Below are 20,276 nucleotides of genomic sequence, written 5' to 3'. Positions count from 1 at the left end.
TCCCTCTCTTGTCACCTAGATGTCCTACTCTCTGGATATTAAAAATTATTTCCCTATGTAACTACAATACAGTTAACACACAGTGTTGAAGAAATTAAATTCCTGCACAATAATATTACCTAATAAAGAGTTGCTGTTCAATTTTCCCCAAGTGTCTCTCTCATATATCATGTCTTTTAACAGCTTTTTGAGGTATAATTGACATACAGTAATCTGTGTTCACACACACACATACATACACACCATGAAGACATCACCAAAATCAAAATGTCCATCACCTCAGAAAGTTTCTTAACGTTTCTTCGTAATTATTGCTTCCCATCGTTCCTTGCCCTTTCCAATCGCCATGCAACCATTGATCTGCTTTCTGTTTTAATTTTCTAGAATTTTATGTAAATGAAATCATGCAGTGTATACTTTTTTCTAACTGGCTTCTAAGCTCAGCATGATTATTTTAATCTTCATCCATATTTTTGTATTTATCAGTAATTCATTTCTGTTTGTTGTTGAATATTATTCCATTATACGGATGTATCCCAATTTATCTATTCACCATTGATGGACATGTGAATTGTTTCAGTCTTTGTCTATTACAGATAAAGTTGCTATGAATATTTGTGTACAAGTCTTTGTATGGATGTATACTTCCATTTCTCTTGTGTAAATACCTGCAAGTAGATTGGCTGGATCACTGGTAAGTGTATGTTTAAGTTTTTAAAAAACACCTATGTTCCTTAGTGGTTTGATCATTTTACATCTCTTACCAGCAGTGTATGAGAGTTGCATCTTCTTCACGTTGCGGCCAACACTTGCTATGCTCAATATTTTTAATTTTAGATAGTTTAATAGGTTTGTAATTTTTTCTCACTCTAGAATCCCTAATGATTAATCTTGTCAAACATCTTTTCATATGCTTATTTTCCATATGTATATCTTTGAATCTTATCTATATTTTTCTGGAGTTTTGAGAGTTCTTTATTTATATTCTTGAAATTAGTCCTTTATCCAATGTATAAGTTGCTAAGTATTTTCTCCCATTCTGGGACTCATCTTTTCATTCTCTCCGTAGTGTCTTTTGCAGGGTAGAAATTCTTAATTTTGATGGTGGCTAATTTATCTATTTTTTTTTTTTATGGATTATGCTTTTGGTGTTGTATCTAAGAAATCATGCGTAAGTCAAGGTCATAAAATTTTTCACTTGTTTTGCTCTAGAAGTTTTATGTTTTACATTTAGATCTTTGAACCAATTTCAGTTCATTTCTGTATATGGTTTGGATGGAAGTTTTTTTTTGTTTTTTTTGTTTTTGGGGTTTTTTTTTTGTTTTTTTTTGCACCTGGATATTCAATTGTTCCAGCATCATTTGCTGAAAAGACTATCGTTTCTCCTCTGAAATGCCTTTGAACGTGAAAGTCAGTTGTCCACGTCTCTGTACTTCTGAACTTTCTATTCTGTTCTTTTGATTTTTTGTGTATCTTTACGCTACTATCACAATGTCTTGAAACTGTAGCTTCATGAGCCTTGAAATCAGTTACTGTTAGTTCTTCAACTTTGTTCTTTTTCAATGTTGTTTTAGTTATTCTAAATTTTATTTCCATATAAAATTAGAATTAGCTTGTCTATTTCTATAGAAAAGCCTACTGGGATTTTGATCTATAAATCAATTTGGGGAGAATTGATATCTTATCAATATTGAATCTTCTGATGCATGAATACATTATATCTCTCCATTTATTTAGGTCTTCCTTAATTTCTCCCAGCAATATTTTACAGTTTTCACTGTGCAAGTCTTTTACATATTTTATCAGATTTATTCTAAGTATTTTATATGTTTGATTATACTATAAGTAGTATTTTAAAACTTTGATCTCTGTTTGTTGAGATAACTTAATCTTTTTGAATGTTGATCTTGTACCCTGCAAACTTGATAAACTCATTTATTAGTTCCAGTAGCAATTTTGTAGATTCTATCAGGTTTTCTACATAATCATGTTATCTGCAAATAAAGATCATTTTACTTCTTCCTTTCCATTCTGAATATCTCTTTTTTTTGTTTCCCTGTTGCACTGGCTAGAACCTTCAGTGCAATGTCAAATAGAAGTAATGAGAGCAGACATCCTTGCTTTTGTCGTGATTCTGGAGAGAAAGTACTTTGTCCTTCAGCATTAAATATGATGTTAAGTTTTTTGTAGAAGTCATTTATCAAGTTGAGGAAGTCTCCTTCCATTCCTAGTGTACTGAGGGCTGTTATTTTCCTTAATCAGGAATGAATGTTAGATTATTTCATTCTTTTCCTGCATCTATTACAATGATTATGTGATTTTTCCCTTCTTTTCTTTTCTTAATTTGTTTATTTATTTTTGGCTGCTTTGGGTCTTCGTTGCTGCACACAGGCTTTCTCTAGTTGTGGCGAGCAGGGACTAAACTTCGTTGCAGTATGCAGGCTTCTCATTGCAGTGGCTTCACTTGTTGCAGGACATAGTCTCTTGGTGAATGGGCTTCACTAGTTGTGGCACATGGGCTCAGTAGTTGTGGCTCACAGGCTCTAGAGTGCAGGTTCATTAGTTGTGGTGCACGGGCTTAGTTGCTCCGTGGCATGCGGGATCTTCCCGGACCAGGGCTGAAACCCATGTCCCCTGCACTGGCAGGTGGATTCTTAACCACTGCCCCACTAGAGAAGTCCTGATTTTTCTTTTTTAGTGTACTAAGTTGGGTAAATTGATTTTCAAATATTAAACCAACCTTTCATTCTTGAGATAAACCCAGTTGGTCATGATGTATCATCTTTTTATACAATACTGGATTTGATATGTTAAAATTTTGTTAAAACTGTTTGCCTCTGTGTTCATGAGAGATATTGGTCTATAGTTTTCTTGTAATGTTATTGTCTATTTTTGATACGGTGAAAGTTGGCCTTATAAATAAGTTGGGAAATATTCCCTTCTCTTCAACTTTCTGGTAGAGTTTGTGTAGAATTGACATTATTTTATTCCTTAAATGTTCAGTAGAATTTATCAGTTAAGCCACCTGGATTTGAAGCTTTCTTTGTTGGAAGGTTTTAAACTGCACATCCAATTTCTTTAATAGCTGTATTCTTCTTTTTTTGCGGACCTCTCACTGTTGTGGCCTCTCCCGTTGCAGAGCACAGTCTCCGGACGCGCAGGCTCATCGGCCATGGCTCACGGGCCTAGCCACTGTGCGGCATGTGGGATCTTCACAGACCGGAGCACGAACCCATGTACCCTGCATCGGCAGGTGGACTCTCAAACAGTGTGCCACCAGGGAAGCCCTAATATTTATATTCTTGAATAAACTTTAGTAGTGCTTGTCTTTCAAGGAATTTGTCCATTTCATTTTGAATTTATTGGTTTATTCTATATATTCTCTTATTATCCTTTTAATATCTATAGTATTTTTCTGTTTTCCATTTTATTTCTACTTTGATCTTTATTGTGTTCTTTCTTCTTTTACTCTGTGATTAATTTGCTCTCGTTTTCCCAGATTAAGGTGGAAGTTGAGGAAGCTGAGTACAGATTTAGCAATATCCCACATGTTGACATATTATGTTTTCAGGTTCAGTGAGTTCAAAATAGTTTCTGATTTCCCTTTTGATTTCTTCTTTGACCACAAAGTTACTCAGAAGAGTGTTGTTTAGTTTCCAAATATTTGGAGCTTTTTCAGATTTGTTAATTTCTAATTTATTTCCATTGTGTTCAGAGACATATATTGAATGACTAAAATCCTTTAAAAAATTTTTAAGTATCTTTTTAAATTTATTATTTTGCTGCATTGGGTCTTTGTTGCTTCGCCTGGGCTTTCCCTAGTTGCAGCAAGCAGGGGCTGCTCTTCGTTGCAGTGCATTGGCTTCTCATTGGATAACTTCTTTTGTTGCAGAGCACAGTCTCCAGGTGCATGGGCTTCAGTAGTTGTGGCACACAGGCTTTAGAGTGCAGGCTCAGTAGTTGTGGCATACGGACTCAGTTGCTCCACGGCATGTGGGATCTTCCCCGACCAAGGATCAAACCCGTGTCCCCTGCATTGGCAGGCAGATTCTTAACCATTGAACCACCAGGGAAGTCCCTATTCCTGTATTCTTAATCTTCTGTGTAGATCCATATTCCAATCTGGTGTCATTTTCCTTCTGCTTAAAAATACTTATTTTAAAATTTCTTATAGTGAAATTCTACTAGTAATGAATCTTTCAGCTGTTGTATGTCTGAGATAGTCTTTATTTTGCTTTTGTTTTGACAGATCTGGGTATAGAATTCTAGCTTGATAGAATTCAATTCACTACTTTAAAGATGTTATGCCACTGAGATCTCGTTTACATTGTTTCCAACAAAAATTCTGCTGTCTTTGTTTTCTTTCTTCCTCTGCATGTATTGTGTAGTTTTTTCCTCTGGCTGCTTTTAAATTTTTCTCTTTATTGCTGGTTTTGAGCAATTTGATTATTTTTTGTGCCTTTGTGTAGTTTTGTCCATGTTTCTTATGCTTAAAGTTCATTGATCTTCTTGACTTTGAGGCTTTATAGTGTTTACCAATTTGGAAAAATTTTGGCTATTATTTTTTCAAATTTTTGCATTTCTCCTCTCCTTCATGGACTCTAAGTACACATGTATTAGGCCACTTGAAGTTGTTCCACAGCTCACTGATGCTTTATTCAGTTTTGTTGTTGTTGAGTTTTGTTACTCTTTTTGTTTCATTTTGGATAGTTTCTATTACTATGCCTTAATGTTCAGTGACACTTTCTTCTGCAGTGTCTAATCAGCCATCAACCTCGTTCAATATATTTTTAATTTAGACATTGTTTTTAATAGCTAGAAGCTCAATTTTGGTATCTTTTACCTTTTCCATGCCTGTACTTATTTAACATTTTCAGTTTTTAGTCTACATTTTTTAACATATGAAATACAGTTATAATAACTTTACTTCAGGTATAATAACATTTTAAATGTTCTTTTCTGCCAATTCTAACATCTGTATAGATTATGGGTTAGTTTTGATTGATTGCCTTTTCTCCTCACTATGGGGCATATTTTCCTACTTCTTTGCATGGTTGGCAATTTTTCATATGATCCCGGATATTGTGAGTTTTAGTTTATTGTGTGCTATATATATTTATATTCCTGTAAAATGCTTGGGATTTGTTTTAGGTGAAATTAAGTTACTCAAAACAATTTTATTCTTTTAGGTCTACCTTTTAAGATTCGTTGGGTAGGAGTCCAAGTAGCCTTTAGTCTTGAGCTCATTATTTGCAACTACTGAGACAAGTCCTTTCTGAGTATCATGAGGTTTTCCAGTCTGACTTGTAAGAACAGGTACTATTCCTACAACCCTGTGTGATATCCAGTTATTCTTATTATTAATCCTTTCATGTGGTTCTTTTCCTGGCATCAAGTAATTCCTCACACAAATGTACTGACAAATACTTTGTTGAATTCTCAAGAGATCCCTCTGCATATCTCCAGAGTTCTTTGTCTGTGCACGTCTTTTGTCTCTGATACTCTGCTTTTTGAACTCTAGTTACCTTGGTTTTCCCAGAATCTCAGCTCCATTTCCTCAGTCAGGGAGTCCACCCGTCTCTGCCTGGACTTCTCTTCCCTGTACCGTGACCTGGAAACTCTCTCAGAGAAGTAAATTAGGGCAATTATAGGGATCATTTCATTTATTTCCCATCTCCTGGGGATTACTGAACTTTATTGCCTGAGGTCCAGTTTCTTGAAAACTGTTTTTTCATATGTTCTGTCTTATTTTTTCATTGCTTCAGGTGCAAGGTTAAATTGGTCCTTGTTACTTCTTCTTGGCCAGAATCCAATAACATTCTTTAAGTGTGTTTTGCTTTGATACAGGATCCAAATAAGATTAGGCATTGCATGTCTTGTCTTTGTTTCCTTTAATCTACAATATTTCCCTTCTATTTTTGTTCTTGGTCTTTTATGACATTGGCATTCTTGAAGAGTCTAAGCCAGTTGTCTTGTAAATTGCCCCACAATCTGGATTTGTCCGTTTCCTCATTAAATTCAAAGTAAACTTTTGGGGGAAAAATACCATATAGGTGATGTAGTCTTCATACTTCATCACTTCAGGTGGCCCAGTGCTAAGTTTGATCACTTGATTAAGGTGGTATCTTCCATATCTCTCCATTGTAAAGTTATTGTTCCCCTTGGTAATTGAAAAATAATATGTGGCGTGATACTTTGGGATCACTGCAGATCCTACTTTCAAACAACTCTTCACCCAGCTGTGCATCAGTCATAATCCTTGTCGGAATCTATTATTACATTGTTAGATGCAAAATGACACTTTCAAATTCTATCATTCCTTTTGCATTTATTAGCTGACATTATTTTATAAAGAAGAGCACCCCCCACTTTCATTTTGAGTATGATTATGAACTCATGTGCTTTTTTTAAATTAACTATATTATACCTTATTATAATAATAATGTTATTCTTTGGAATGTTCCTTTTGTCCCGATTTGGCCGAAGTGACCTCTGTTATTGTTTAACCACACGATGCTGTTTTATTACTAGAATAATTTCTAATATATTACTAGTCACAAATAGGAACTGAGAAAGGGATTCCAAAAGGAACGGTCTTATTCAGACTCTTCTTAGAAGTCTGCCTTCTTCCTGTGTACTCTCAACCCAAAGTGAGGCTTTCAGGTTGGAAGGAAATACTTTGGATTTAAACTACATATCAGTGTCACCCAATTCTAATCCCTATTCCCTTTTTTCTAGGCATACTATATGTACTACCATCTTAGTCCTTCTGTTGGGCACCTCTCTCCTCCTCTATATTTATTTACAACAGTCAAGAGCAGCAATTGGCCAACCGGCCCCTATCCAGTTCTCCAGTCCCTATGCCCCAAGAACTCCTTTTTGCACTGGTCTGTGGTCTTGGCCTACCTCTTCTACCTACCCAAGTAACTCTTTTACCACGAATTTAATTACCTGTGTTTCCATTTATAGGTTCTTACCTGGCCGTATGGCCTGCTGCCTCTACTAATTTAAAAATATTATTGAGGTTGTCTGAAAGACAGTCAAGCTGCGTTGTGATAGTGGATGCCTGACAGACGTCACACGTTGTGGTGAGTCTCCATTGCGGGATAATAAATTTTTAATTTAATATTTTAATTTTTAATCAATGATGATAAATTTTAAAATTCATGATGTAATTGCATTATTTTAATTCATACATTCAGAGTTCCAGCTCCCTAAGTTTCTAAGAACTACCCCCTTGCTAAAAATCAGATTCTTATTTACATTATTAAGCTAATAATAGCTCAGTTACATTGTTAGCTTAATAATGTAACGGACCGCATACATAAAGGAACAAGAGAAACGAATGGATGGGGGAAGGGTGTTGTAGTTTCTTAGGACAGGGCCGAAAGTAAGCTCATCACACGAGATGAATTGTGCCAAAGCACAGCAGGAGAGGGCTGCCGCTCGCTCAGGCAAAACAGCGCCGTCTGTCTTGCTGTGGTAACTTTTATTAAAGCATTATCTAGATTTACATTTTAAGACTTGTTTTCTTAACATTTCAGAAGTGCCAAAGCAGCAACCTATGTTTTTATTAATTATACAAGCAATAATTGGCTTTCGTGAGCACCTGCCATGCTTCGTCCTTGAGCGCAAGAACAGCACAGAGTTCCCACCATTATTTTGATTATACTGAAGTAGCACAAGGACATTTCCTTGCGTTCCCACCACTGATTATACTGAGGACATCTCATGGATCAGTGCCCAAAGCACTCAATGCTTCTTTTGCAGGCACCCGGTTTGCCGCGGGGGGCGCTCGAAGCATTCAGAACTGTTCACAACTCTGGCTTATTTGCATGCCCCTTGTTTGCCGCGGGGGGGGGGGGGGGGTGTTCAAAACAATCAGATTTGTTTGCAGTTCTGGCTTATTCGCCAGCCCTCAGTTTGCTTGGGGGGTGGGGCTCATGGGTCACGTCTCCTTTCCATGTCCTCAGTTATCCCACTACAGAAGGGAATTAACATTAATGGCCTCATATCCTATGCTGTGCTCTCTGCAAATGAGAACTTATTGATATAGTGCATCACAGTTTGTAAACTGATTTTATATACATTAGGTCTCAAGTGCCCTTTGTCTTATAGGACAAGTATAAATATAGTTTTATTTTGTTTGTTTCTGCAGTTTTATAAAGAGTACAAGTGATGCTGTTTTATGTCCTATTTGGAGCCTGAGAGTTTCGGATTCCATAACCAGAAGCTGCTACCTAGCCCTTCTAATGGAATGGAGAGCTAATTTATTCTTAGACAGTCAAGCTCTGAACTTGCTCTGAATCTCAAGCTTTTCTATTCACAAAACACTCAGGGGCTTTGAACTATTTTTCTATATACTAGATTTATTGGCACTAAGTATTTAAAAAGCACGGGTGCGCGTGCGCAAGCGTAGTCCGCTTGCTCCCCGAGCAGCGCACGTGCGGTGACGGTGGGATGGTGCAGTTGGTACCTTTTGCGGTTCCCATCGAGGGTGACAAAACCTTGCTGGTGTGGGAGCTGAGCTCTGGACCCACCCCCGAGGCTTTGCAATTGAGCCGAGCCGGGGTGGAGGAAGACACCCCGTGCCCCAGTAACTGGACGCCCCGGGGTACTACTTCAGTACCTCATCTGCCTGTGGTCTCTGCTGAGAGGAATCTTAGTTCTAGAGACGACCTGAGCAGTCAGCTCACCCCCATAGATTTTTGAGAGTTAGTCCCCAACAGAAGGAATTGCCTCCTAATGCTTCTCGAAGCTTAGGATTTCAGAGGGAACCTTGTTCATGAAATGAGAAGTGTTTGGAGTTACAGGCTCACCACAGTTGCCTGTGGTGAAGGGCTGGGGGAATATAAAGGAATGGGCTGTTTGGTTTCCTAGGCCTGAAATTTACTGCACTTACTTAGTGTGAGACCACCCTAAAGCATTCTCTGTTTACAGTCTTCTCTCAGTTTGGCCTTCTGTATTCGGTCCGACTCTTCCCAAACGCAGCAGTGGGAGGTCCTGGGTCCTCTGCCATCATCAAGTTTTACTCAGCAAGGGATGCCCACAGAGCCCAAAAGCCATGCGACCAGAAGCAGCTTTTTCACACATCTCCAGTGAAGGTGGGTCCAAATGTGGAATTCCTCGCTCTACTGGGATGAAGTGCTGAATTTAAAACTAATAGGCCATCGGGAATTCCCTGTTGGTCCACTGGTTAGGACTCTGCACTTTCACTGCTGAGGGCCCGGGTTCAACCCCTGGTCTGGGAACTAAGATCCCAGGGAAAAAACAAACAAACCAACAAACAAAAATAACGGCCAGCGTTTGTACAGCACTGTGGTGTACAGAATGCTCTCACATGCACTGCTCCACTGATCCCCCAGTTCCCCAGTTGTTTCTTTCTTTTTTTTTAGATGAAGAAACTCGAACTCAGGATGCTTAAGTGACTTACTTAAGGTTCATGACAGTAAACGTGGAAACTAGAGGCCAAACCCAAACTTAACTGATGTTAAACCCCATGTCATTTTCTGCTGCCCCTTAATTTAAGAAATCTTCACAAGCATCTTACTTATATATACATTTATGTGGATTTTAAATATGTGAAGTTGACAAAAATTTTTCTAATTAATTAATGAATTTATTTATTTATTTTTGTCTGCATTGGGTCTTGTTGCTGCGTGCCGGCTTTCTCTATTTGCGGCGAGCGGAGTTTGTTCTTCCTTGCAGTGCATGGGCTTCTCATCGTGACGGCTTCTCTTGTTGTGGAGCATGGGTTCTAGGCACACAGGCTTCAATAGTTGTGCCTCACGGGCTCTAGAGCACAGGCCCAGTAGTTGTGGCACACGGGCTTAGTTGCTCTGCGGCATGTGAGATTTTTCCGGACAAGGATCGAACCCGTTTCCCCTGCATTGGCACGCAGACTCTTAACCAGTGTGCCAACAGGGAAGTCCCGAGCTTGACAAACTTTTGTCAGATGTAAGATAAAGGAGGCTTCATCATCATCATCATCATCACTCTCAAACTGCCTATTAAGAACTCTCTTCAGATTCCAGAAAATGGGTAAATATTCTTTAATGCATTGTAGAAACCTTATTCCATATTAACTTGCCATCCAAATTTACCTCCCCAGAATTAACATTTCATTATGTTAAGGACCTTTACAATTCCTCTGAATAAGTGAGTGAGGCTTAGACTTCCCAGACCTTTCCTTTTATAATTGTGTGTCTTCTCTGATTGGCTTCTTGCTCTGGCTACTTCCTACTGACCTTGCTGCCTCTTCTCACCCATATTTCTTTACTCACTGATTTCACCTTTATTGAATCTGAGAACTCTCCTCAGATGTGACTCCAGGTACACTAACTTTCAATTCTGTACCCTGTTTAACACCCTCTTCAATCGTGGCAGTACTCCCTGGGATTGAAATGATTTTTGTCAGAAATGCTTTTATTTGCGGACCCTGCGACCATTTCACGTACCACTCAGATATGACAGATGGTCCTGGAAACATTATGAAACAGTTACTTAGTATCAGTTGTGAGTAATGAGTTCTTTTCTTATATTTGACATAAAGACCATTCCATAAGCGTAGGTTGTGAGATTTTCACAGCATATAGCCCGTCACTGATAGCGTAATGAAGAAAATGTTCTCCAAGTCACTATAGAGTTGAGAGGAAAGGGCATTCGTATTAGATTTGTATACTTAATGCAGAGCCTTAGTTTACTACCCACAATCCCGAAATTTTTCCGTAATTTACTTATGTGTTCTTTTTCAATTTTATTTATTTATTTGCTTGCACTGGATCTCAGTTGCAGCAGATAGCTCCTTAGGTGCGGCTCAAGGGCTCCCCAGTTGTGGCATGTGGGCTCCCCATTTGCAGTAGGCAGGCTCCTTTTTTTGTGGCTTGCAGGCTCCTGAAATTTAGCGTGCAAACTCTTCACTGCAGCATACATGTGAGACCTGGTTCACTGACCAGGGATCGAACCCAGGCCCCCTGCATTGGGAGCATGGAGTCTTAACCACTGCACCAGCACGGAAGTTCCAATTATGTGTTCTTTTATTCATTGGCAGGTATACATACTTCTTATCTTACTTCCCCTGTGTTTTTTATAAATACAGAAAAGAGAATAACATATTAAAATAAAACCAAGGAAAGGCCTAATGTATCTGAGCTTTTCTTAGTAGCACGAAGGGAAAGGTTTGCCAGCAAGAACTGTGGCAAGGTTATCCCAGATGTCAGCTGTCTCTGCTACCCAGGGGCTCAAGCCCTTCTGAACCTTCCTAATTGTCCAGGACAGCTCCATTATGACTCACCGTACAGGGCCTAGCATCCCATGCGACACTCAACATTTAAAAATTAATCTTCATTTCTCCTTCCTAGCAGGCAGCTTCAGTTGGAGAAAGTAACTTCATTTTCCTATGTACTCATTCATTCACTCAGTCAACAGACCATCACTCCTCTATTATACGCCAATATGTATTCTTTCTGGTAACAAGGAAAGAATAATATATGGTTCCTTCAAGCACTGAAGGAGCTTATAAACTAGTGACAGAGGAAGATGCACAAACAAATCAACAAAGAACAATGCTTTGATTTTATTTGTATTATTTGAATTTTTATGACAAAATTTATATACTACACCCTGTTCAAATGGAAATAGACGTTTCAGAAAGAAGTAGTGATGTATAAAATCCACAGTAATATGTAAGATCTCTAGAGAGTTAAGACTGGAAATATTTGCACTCTCAAAGAAGCTTGTTAATGCAGATGAACCTCTAATTCTTTTTGATGCTTTATATACATTTATAGAGGTATACATATTCCCTCTTCTAACAGGGGTTAGTACCTTGGGGAGGGAGTGCTACAGATTAAGGTCCTAATTCAGTGGCAGGTCCATCTTGTCTCCTCTTCAGGTCATATTCTCAAGCAGGAGCTACAGATGAGACGAGTAAAACACTCCATTCTTTGCTTACCCCCAGCCCCATAATAGGCTTCTGCTGGGCTTCCTTGGATGCTTTCATCATCACTTTCACCACGGGATGTCAGGGAACCTTCTGTTAATCAGGGGCCCTGGAAATGTTGCAGAAAAGTACTGACTTAAAAATAATAAATAACATTTATTTAGAACTCACTGTGAACTCATTGCTTAAAATGTCCTACTTAATCTTCACAAACACTCTATGAAATTGGAATTAATAAATCTCAGGTATATCCAAAATAAATCTCTATGTAGGGTTGTGATAGTTTTAAGTCTTTTATGTCTTTAGGTTCGTCTCGGCACCAGACATACGGCGGTTCATCATAAAATGCTTGCCGTAAACAACTCCAGATGCCAAGAATTGGCAAATTACATTTTTGTTTTCCATGAGTGGTCAAAAAGGATCATCAAGGTAAACTCTGTAGACTTTCTTTGACTAACCAGACTCCTTTCAACATTGAACTCCTAGACTTTACAGAGCAGAATAGAACATGGCTATGGGGAGGAGATGTAGGAGGCTTCCACATGGAAGTATCTGAGCATTGGCCTGCCACCTAGAATTAGTGATAATCTCAATGACTTGGATGGTGGTGTCCAAAATTTTCTCCAGTATTTGTATGGTATATCATAAAAAATAGTTGTCCATATCTAGTCATTCATTTGCAAGTCTCAGTTGATTTTGAAGGGATAGCATACCTAAACTATTACCTGGGATTGCTGGAGTTTATCTTTTATTTCTAACAAAAGAATATGTTGAAGTCTAGCCTTTAATTCAAAATCCTAACAGCTTCAGGATCTTTCTAACCTTGAAGAAAGGGAAAATGAAGATATTGTGACACCACTTCAGAAGCAAAGCCTGAAGTTCTTCTGTGCTTTAGAGGTGGGGTTGCCCTCCCACGAGTGCAGGAGTCCCTGGGTTGGCATGGCTGAGGAATCTTTGGATAAGTTGGTGGAAGGTCTGTTTTCCAGTATGTGTGTGTGTGGAGAGGTGAGGCAGTGGGATTTCTCTTTTTTCCTTTCTTTCTGAAACTCAACTTTTCAGATACATCATCACCTTCTCTAAGCAACTAAAGCCCTGGGCAGAACTTTTCTGCCCGACAATATAGGTTTTTATCTTAGGGAATACCTGACAGCACCTTAAACTTTAGAATTTTAGAACTCACTGCCTGCCAAGAAGCTTAGGAGGGGGGAAAATTATTATTATTATTTGTTTGGTTAATAATTTGTTTTGTGCTAAAATAATTCTTCAGATACACATGTAATCTGGCCTTCAGTTATCTCAACAAAATCATTGTCTGAAGATTGAAATAAACTCATGTGTAAATGTTCAGTCCTTTGCCTCCTATAAAATGGCCTGAGCGGAAAAAGTAAATGTAGATCCCTAGAAAGGGGATTCTCATTGATACTGAGTTTTTTCCTAGAATGCATGGCACTTGGGCTTAGGGTTTTAAGGCAGAGGCAGGGCTGTTAGCGAATGGGGTGGAGGAGGCTCCACCATTCACGTGAGTGGGTGATGGTGGAGGAGAGGCCAGATCATCTGCACTAAAACCAAATCTATCTCACTGTATGATTCCAGCCCTTTACGCTGAGGAGAGCAGGGTCTGTAGCAGTGCAGCCTAAGCTTGTCCATTTGAAATCTGTGAGTAATATGAGATTTCTGCCACGATTTTAGTTTGCAGTTGCCGTCTAGTATTTTAGGAACTTCCAGAATAGATCTGAGCTGTAAAAATATGCCATGCCAGGGTATACCTGCAACGGAGACATTCACCCGTAGCCCAGTGTTGTGCCTGCCCTTAATCACTAAGGTAATGATCTAAGAATCACAGATGCATTTTTAGTTTTAAACATATAATCTAGAAATCAGTTATTCATATAGGCATTTTAAATTCATCTGTTTTGGTTGGATTTAGGGTCATTATTGTTGTTTATGAAAAGGAAGATAACCCAGAAGCTTGCTATTCAGAAAGCTATGACAGATGCATTTCAGAGATTACTGATTGTGCTTTTAGGTAAGACCTTTTTGATTGTCGTTGAAGTGCTTCAGTTTCAGTGAGCAAATAAACTTATTTGAAAAGTTTCGATGAATATAATGGTTATCTAAAACATTACATATTCTTTCATTCCCCATATGCTTTCACAGCAACAGTCTTAAATTTGTTCTTTGTGGCATTTATGAGAAGAACGACAGCAAATATTATTGTCCCCAGTGTTTAGATGTAGAATCACTTGCCTCAGTTCATACAGAAAGTGTTTGATCCAGTTCTTCCTCAATTGCTTGCTTATCATACAGAGTAGTGTAGTGATTATAAGCCTTGGACACCTGTGTTTGAGTTCTAACATTGTCTCTTAGATTTTGTTGTTGTTGTTGTTGTCCCTATTGTAGGTTTTTCTAGCCAGAGACATTTGAAGGTATTTAATATCTCTAAGCTGCAATTTCTTTATCTGCATATAGGGTTAGTAATTCAGCTTACCACCAAATGGGGGATATTGTAAGAGTAAATGAGATGATGAATGTAAAAAGCTTAGAACTATGCCTGAAACATAGTAAGCAGACAAAGTATATTGACTATTATTATTACCGTTGTTTTCTTGTTGAAGTGTTTATTAGGCTATCTTTTTGGAATCAGTTGAATTTCAGTTTTCATTTCTAATGTATTGGGTGAATATGATTCTTATATAACAATCGGCTATGTTTTTGCGAGCCTTGAAACTGGTCATGCTATTGAATAGCGTTGATTGTGTTCCCTATCGAGTTATACAGCGGTAAGAATGTCACAGGCTGTGCCCAAAGGAAACTTTACGATTAGTAGATTCCCGGAACAGAATTGCTCCCCTGCTTCACAGCCCTGCAGGCTTAGAGACTGAGAAATCCTAGCTAAGTTGTCAGAGACCTTATTGGCTTGTAAGAGTTGACCCTTGATTGGTTTTGGCCTTCCAGCCTGGGCAGTCCTTCCAGTGAAGTTTGACTTCTCTGGTGGTCAGGCGGAATCTCCATCAGCTGTCAACTCTGGGTAACAACCTTTAAGAACCAAACTAAATTCCTGGGTTGTTTGTGCCTAATATGCCAAGATACTCCTTATATGTACCCAAAACTCCTTAGACCAAAAAGCCTGGTGGCTCTAGCTTGCCTTGAGGAAAGCTGTATTGTCCAAAGGGTACATGGGCCAGTTTCTGCCAGTAGAGTGTTCAAATGCTCCGTCTCTCTGTCTCTGTCTCCAAAGCTTTGTTCATTTTATCTGGTAGAATTTTGGTCCCAAGGAGTAGGCACTTGCCTTGCTTCTAATAGGAAGTATCTGTTATAGTCCAGTGGTATCTCTCCGAGGTTTGAACTCACTTTGACTCCCAGCTAATGCCTTCCTATTTATTTGTATTTTGATTGAACATTTTTGTTTCCACAGCTTTTAATTTCTATGTCCTTATTCCTTATTTCTTATTTCTTTTTTTTTTATATAAATTTATTGTTTTTGGCTGTGTTGGGTCTTTCTTGCTGCACATGGGCTTTCTCTAGTTGGGGCGAGTGGGGGCTACTCTGCATTGTGGTGTGCGGGCTCCTCATTGCTGTGGCCTCTCTCGTTGCGGAGCACGGGCTCTAGGTGCTGGGGTTTCAGTAGTTGTGGCACGTGGGCTTCAGTAGTTGTGTCTCATTAGCCCTAGAGCACAGGCTCAGTAGTTGTGGCGCACGGGCCTAGTTGCTCCGCAGCCTGTGGGATCTTCCCAGACCAGGGCTCGAACCCATGTCCCCTGCACTGACAGGCGGATTCCCAACCACTGTGCCACCAGGAAATCCCCTTAGTTCTTATTTCTAAGATCATAAAGTTTTTGAAAAGTTGATCATAAAGTTGATACTTCTTATATATGTCTTCACAAATAATTATAATAAAAACTGAAGTGTCAGATGAGGGAACTTCTAGGAAAATGCTCTTATTTTCTGTTTTTAGAAGTCAAAAGAATGTCTAATTAGTCGGTGCTACCATTGTATATAGGAAGTTTTAGAACAAGAAAACTTCTGAATTGATCCTTGTTAACTTTATTACAGAAAGTGGTAAAACGGCTGTGGCATATAGACCCTGTGAAGATGTCACAGATGCTAGAACCGAAGAGGAAGTACAGGATTTAATTCAAGTATGTGGAGATAAAATCTCAAGGGGTACACAGCCAGTGTAGACATAATTCAAAACACCCAGCAGGATGTGGAAGACTGCAGCATATCTACTCAGTTCTGTCTTCCTTAGGAAAAGGTGACACTGCTTTTGAGGCAGGGAATTTCTAGGACTTTTCCAAGTCCTGGGCCTTGTCTCTAGCCCCTTATTTGAAGTTTGGAGAGCAGGACTGAGGGCCACCAGTGTACGTCTACGGTTGTGGACACAGGAGAAGACACAGGCCTTTTAGAACTCCCCTCAAATAGAATTGCAGGGATTTGGGAACAAAGTAACTATGGTTTTAAGTGTGATTATGCTACACTGTTTAAAAACTATTCATGCCTTTCAAGTAAAGTATATTACCCAGATCTCAGCATCTCATATATATCTTGTGTTAAATATTTTGCCAAAGAACCTTCCTGTAAACCAGTTATATGGATGCGTCGAATTAGGGATTAAGTTGTCAACGTAGTTTCTGAAAGAAAACATTAATATACTGCATATAGGAGTTTTATTAAAAAGGAGCAAAAAATGTGTTTCATGTCACTGAGAGCTTAATTTTTGGCTAGATTTCTGATTATTTAACTCACCCCAATGTTGCAAAGCTTGTTTTGAAGGGAAGAAAGTAGAGAAAGAAAAGGTGGTTATGTTCTGAAAAATGTAAAAATTTTGAAAGTTTTTTCCTGTATAAAATAATTATTTTAATTCAATTTAAATCAGTCAAGGAAACTTGAAATGTATCCATGTTTGGGCTTTAAGAAGTCTAGCTTCCTATGAAATGTGAGAGGAAAGGGTTCCGTATTGATACTAAAGATTCTGCAAACCTGATTATAACAACAGATCCACTCCTAAATGAGGCCAATCTTGGAATCGGTTCCATTTAGAAACCATTATGTGCTAGGCACTGGAAATAAGGTGAAGCTCCTTCTCTCTTGGAGTTTAGGTGTTAAAGGTGTACCAGACAATTAAAAAGGACTAAAATTAAATAGATTATGAAAAGGACTGTGAAGAAATTAAACTGAGTGCTAGTTACAGTATTTCAAGAAAATTACTTAACATGAAAATTACTTAACATGCTGACTTTAATATTCTAAGTGTCTTCTCCATATGTGCACACAGGGTAGACCTCTGAAAAGTGACACTGTAGTTTTTTTCTAGATTAATGGCTCTGTTTTGAAAAGTTGGGATGGTGGATGTTTTCCATAGTAATGTAAAGGGCCGTGGTTTTAGACTCTCTTTCCCAGAATGAATTGCTCACCTGCCGAAACTCCTCCTTCAGATGTTCTGGAGTCATCCCTGATTCAGTGGTGACCCCCTAATAATAGAGTGGTGTATGAATCATGAGACGTGAATACTGAGAGTTTGCAGGAAATGTCAACATTTTCGAATAATTGTAAGGTGTGTTCCCCTCCCGCCACCCTAACTGGTGCTCATTTTGCAGGTCAGCTAATTTTCTTGTCAGCCGTGTGGCCAAAGGGAGCAGGAATGTCTCTCAGACTTCAGCTTTGAGGAGGAAGAGTTCAGTTTGCCAGAACTGGTCTAGCACTTTTGAATTTCCCAGAATGCCAGGTCCTTTTGTTTCCTTGGGACGCTCTGCATCCTTCCCTCCCCGCTCCACCCCTGGGCTGCTGGAGTTTGGGGCCACTCGGGTCTGCAGCCCAAATCCCGCCTCATTGTTTGGGGCCAGGGAGGGCAGGGCGGTGTTGGGAAGAGGGCCCGGCAGGAGGTAATTGTCGCCTTTGCAAGGGGAAGGATGACTTGCGCCCTGGCGACTCTGGCAGAAAGGCCCACTCTGGTGGCGCGGATTGGATCTCCACAGGAGCCTAATAAGGGTGGCGTAACTAAAGACGTCATAAATAACGGGAGGGACGTTAGGCGGGGGCGGGGCGCGCGGTTGCTAAGGTGAGCCTTCGCGTCGGCGCTGGCATAGCGGTTCAGCTCAGACGCAGGTTGTGGCTCCGGCTCCTCAGTGGCCTGGGTCACTGCCCCTGGAGCCGCTGCATGTTATGTCCTGGCTGCGCCATTGGTTGCCTCGGCTCTTCCTCACATGGCAAGGACGGTGGCTTCTAGTCCAGGCAGTTCAGCCTCCGGAGTGGGCCCTGGGCCCCATCCAGGTGACCTCCAACCCCCCGCGGCTGACAGAGGCTTGGTCTTCACAGGCCTCAGACCCTCCTCCCAAATTGCCCCATGCCCTTACCCCCCTGGCAGAAGCCGTGGGCTTTAATTACTTAACGTCCTTGTCTCCAGTCCAGATGTTGGCCCTGCCTCATCAGAAGTTGACTGAGACTGGGGTTCCATACCCGGACACGGATTCGGTTGGAGAGCTGTCTACAGGGCCAGATCAGTTTGCTGTTCCACATCAGGATCTGAATAACAAGCAAACCCAACATCATAAGCTCCCAGAGGCAGTTCCAGTGCTAGACTGGGATCAAAGTCAGCCCTTGGTTCTCCTTTCTCTACACAAAAGTAAGACTAAACAGATAGGTCTAGACGAGGCTGAAGGTCACCAGTCATTTGTTCATACTTGTTCCACCTCTAGGTAGTAACAGCTCAAAAACAATGAAGTTTATTGTTTCACGCCCAAACCTGAAGAAAGATCTAGTTCAGCATCAACGGCTTGACAAAATTATTGTTGGAACTATAGGCCAATTTCAAAAAAACACTCAGGGTCTAGAACGACAGTTGCAGGGTGATTATTTAGATCCCAGTATGGATGCCATTTATCCTGAGGACAGCCTACCTAGGGATTTTTTGGGGTGCGGAGATGAACCTACGGAACCCCCTGAGGAAGCTGAAATTTCTCCATCCCAGCAGGATGGCCCAGTGCTAAGTTTGATCACTTGATTAAGGTGGTTTCTTCCATATCTCTCCATTGTAAAGTTATTGTTCCCCTTGGTAATTGATAAATAATCTGTGGGGTGATACTTTGGGATCAGTGAAGATCCTACTTTCAAGCAACTCTTCACCCAACTGTGCATCAATGATAATCTTTGTCTGAATCGATTATAACATTGATAGTTGCAAAATGACACTTTCCTATTCTATCATCCATTTTGCATTTATTAGCTGACATTATTCTATACAGAAGAGCTCCCCCACTTCATTTTGAGTATCACCAGTAACTCATGTGCTTTTTTAAATATTACCTATGTTATACCTTATTATAATAATAATGTTATTCTTTGGAATGTTCCTTTTTTCTAGATTTGGCCAATGCGATCTCTGTTATTGTTTAACCACATGATGCTTTTTTATTACTAGAATAACTTCTAATATATTACTACTCACAAATAGGAACTGAGAAAGGGATTCCAGAAGGTGTGGTCTTATTCAGACTCTTCTTAGAAGTGTGCCTTCTTCCTGTGTACTCTCAACCCAAAGTAAGGCTTTTGGGTTGGAAGGAGATACTTCTGAATTAAAGTACAGATCAGTGTCACCCAATTGTAATCCCTATTCCCTTTTTTCTAGGCATACCATATCTACTGCCATTCTAATCCTTCTGTTGGGCACCTCTCTCCTCCTCTATATTTATTTACAACAGTCAAGAGCAGCAATTGGCCAACCGGCCCCTATTCAGTTCTCCAGTCCATATGCCCCAAGAACTCCTTTTTTAACTGGTCTGTGGTGGCCTTGGCCTACCTCTGCTACCTACTCAAGTAACTCTTTTACTATGAATTTAGTTATCTGTGTTTCCGTTTATAGGATCTTACCTAGCCGTATGGCCTGCTGCTTCTGCCAATTTAAAAATACCATTGAGGTTGTCTGTAAGAGAGTCAAGCTGCATTGTGACAGTGAATGCCTGACAGACTTCACACATTGTGGTGAGTCTCAACTGCGGGATAATAAATTTTTAATTTAATTTTATTTTTAATCAATGATGATAATTTTTAAAATTAATTTAAAATTAAAATTAATGATGTAATTTCATTATTTTAATTCATTCATTCAGAGTTCCAGCTCCCTAAGTTTCTAAGAACTACCCCCTTGGTAAGAATCAGAGTGTTGGTTACATTATTAAGCTAATAGTTGCTCAGTTACATTGTTAGCTTAATAATGTTACTGATCCACATACATAAAGGGACAAGAGAAAGGAATGGAAGCGGGAAGGGAATTAACATTAATGGCCACATATCCTATGCTATGCTCTCTGCAAATGAGAACTTATTGATAGAGTGCATC

At 39.5% G+C, this 20,276-nt stretch overlaps 1 protein-coding gene across 3 annotated transcripts; it reads left to right on the top strand.

Annotated features, from left to right (window-relative positions):
* The first annotated feature begins 8,460 nt into the window (after positions 1 to 8,460).
* LOC101269504 (RAD52 motif-containing protein 1-like) lies at positions 8,461 to 17,547 on the top strand. 3 transcript variants are annotated; one of them, XM_004282050.3, is made up of 7 exons: positions 8,461 to 8,555; positions 8,918 to 9,104; positions 12,248 to 12,370; positions 12,746 to 12,914; positions 13,869 to 13,967; positions 15,995 to 16,080; positions 17,539 to 17,547. In XM_004282050.3, exons 1-7 carry the CDS (start codon positions 8,461 to 8,463, stop codon positions 17,545 to 17,547), a joined length of 768 nt encoding a protein of 255 aa, XP_004282098.3. The 3 variants fall into 3 exon arrangements, with proteins under 3 accessions (XP_004282098.3, XP_012392972.2, XP_012392973.1); XM_012537518.2 differs by lacking the exon at positions 13,869 to 13,967; XM_012537519.1 differs by lacking the exons at positions 12,746 to 12,914; positions 13,869 to 13,967; positions 15,995 to 16,080.
* Positions 17,548 to 20,276: the final 2,729 nt, after the last annotated feature.

The sequence above is a fragment of the Orcinus orca genome, chromosome 1, assembly GCF_937001465.1.
Source record: "Orcinus orca chromosome 1, mOrcOrc1.1, whole genome shotgun sequence".
Lineage (NCBI taxonomy): Eukaryota > Metazoa > Chordata > Mammalia > Artiodactyla > Delphinidae > Orcinus > Orcinus orca.
Note: the sequence above shows the minus strand (reverse complement) of the source record. Positions and strands in the feature narration are given on the sequence as shown.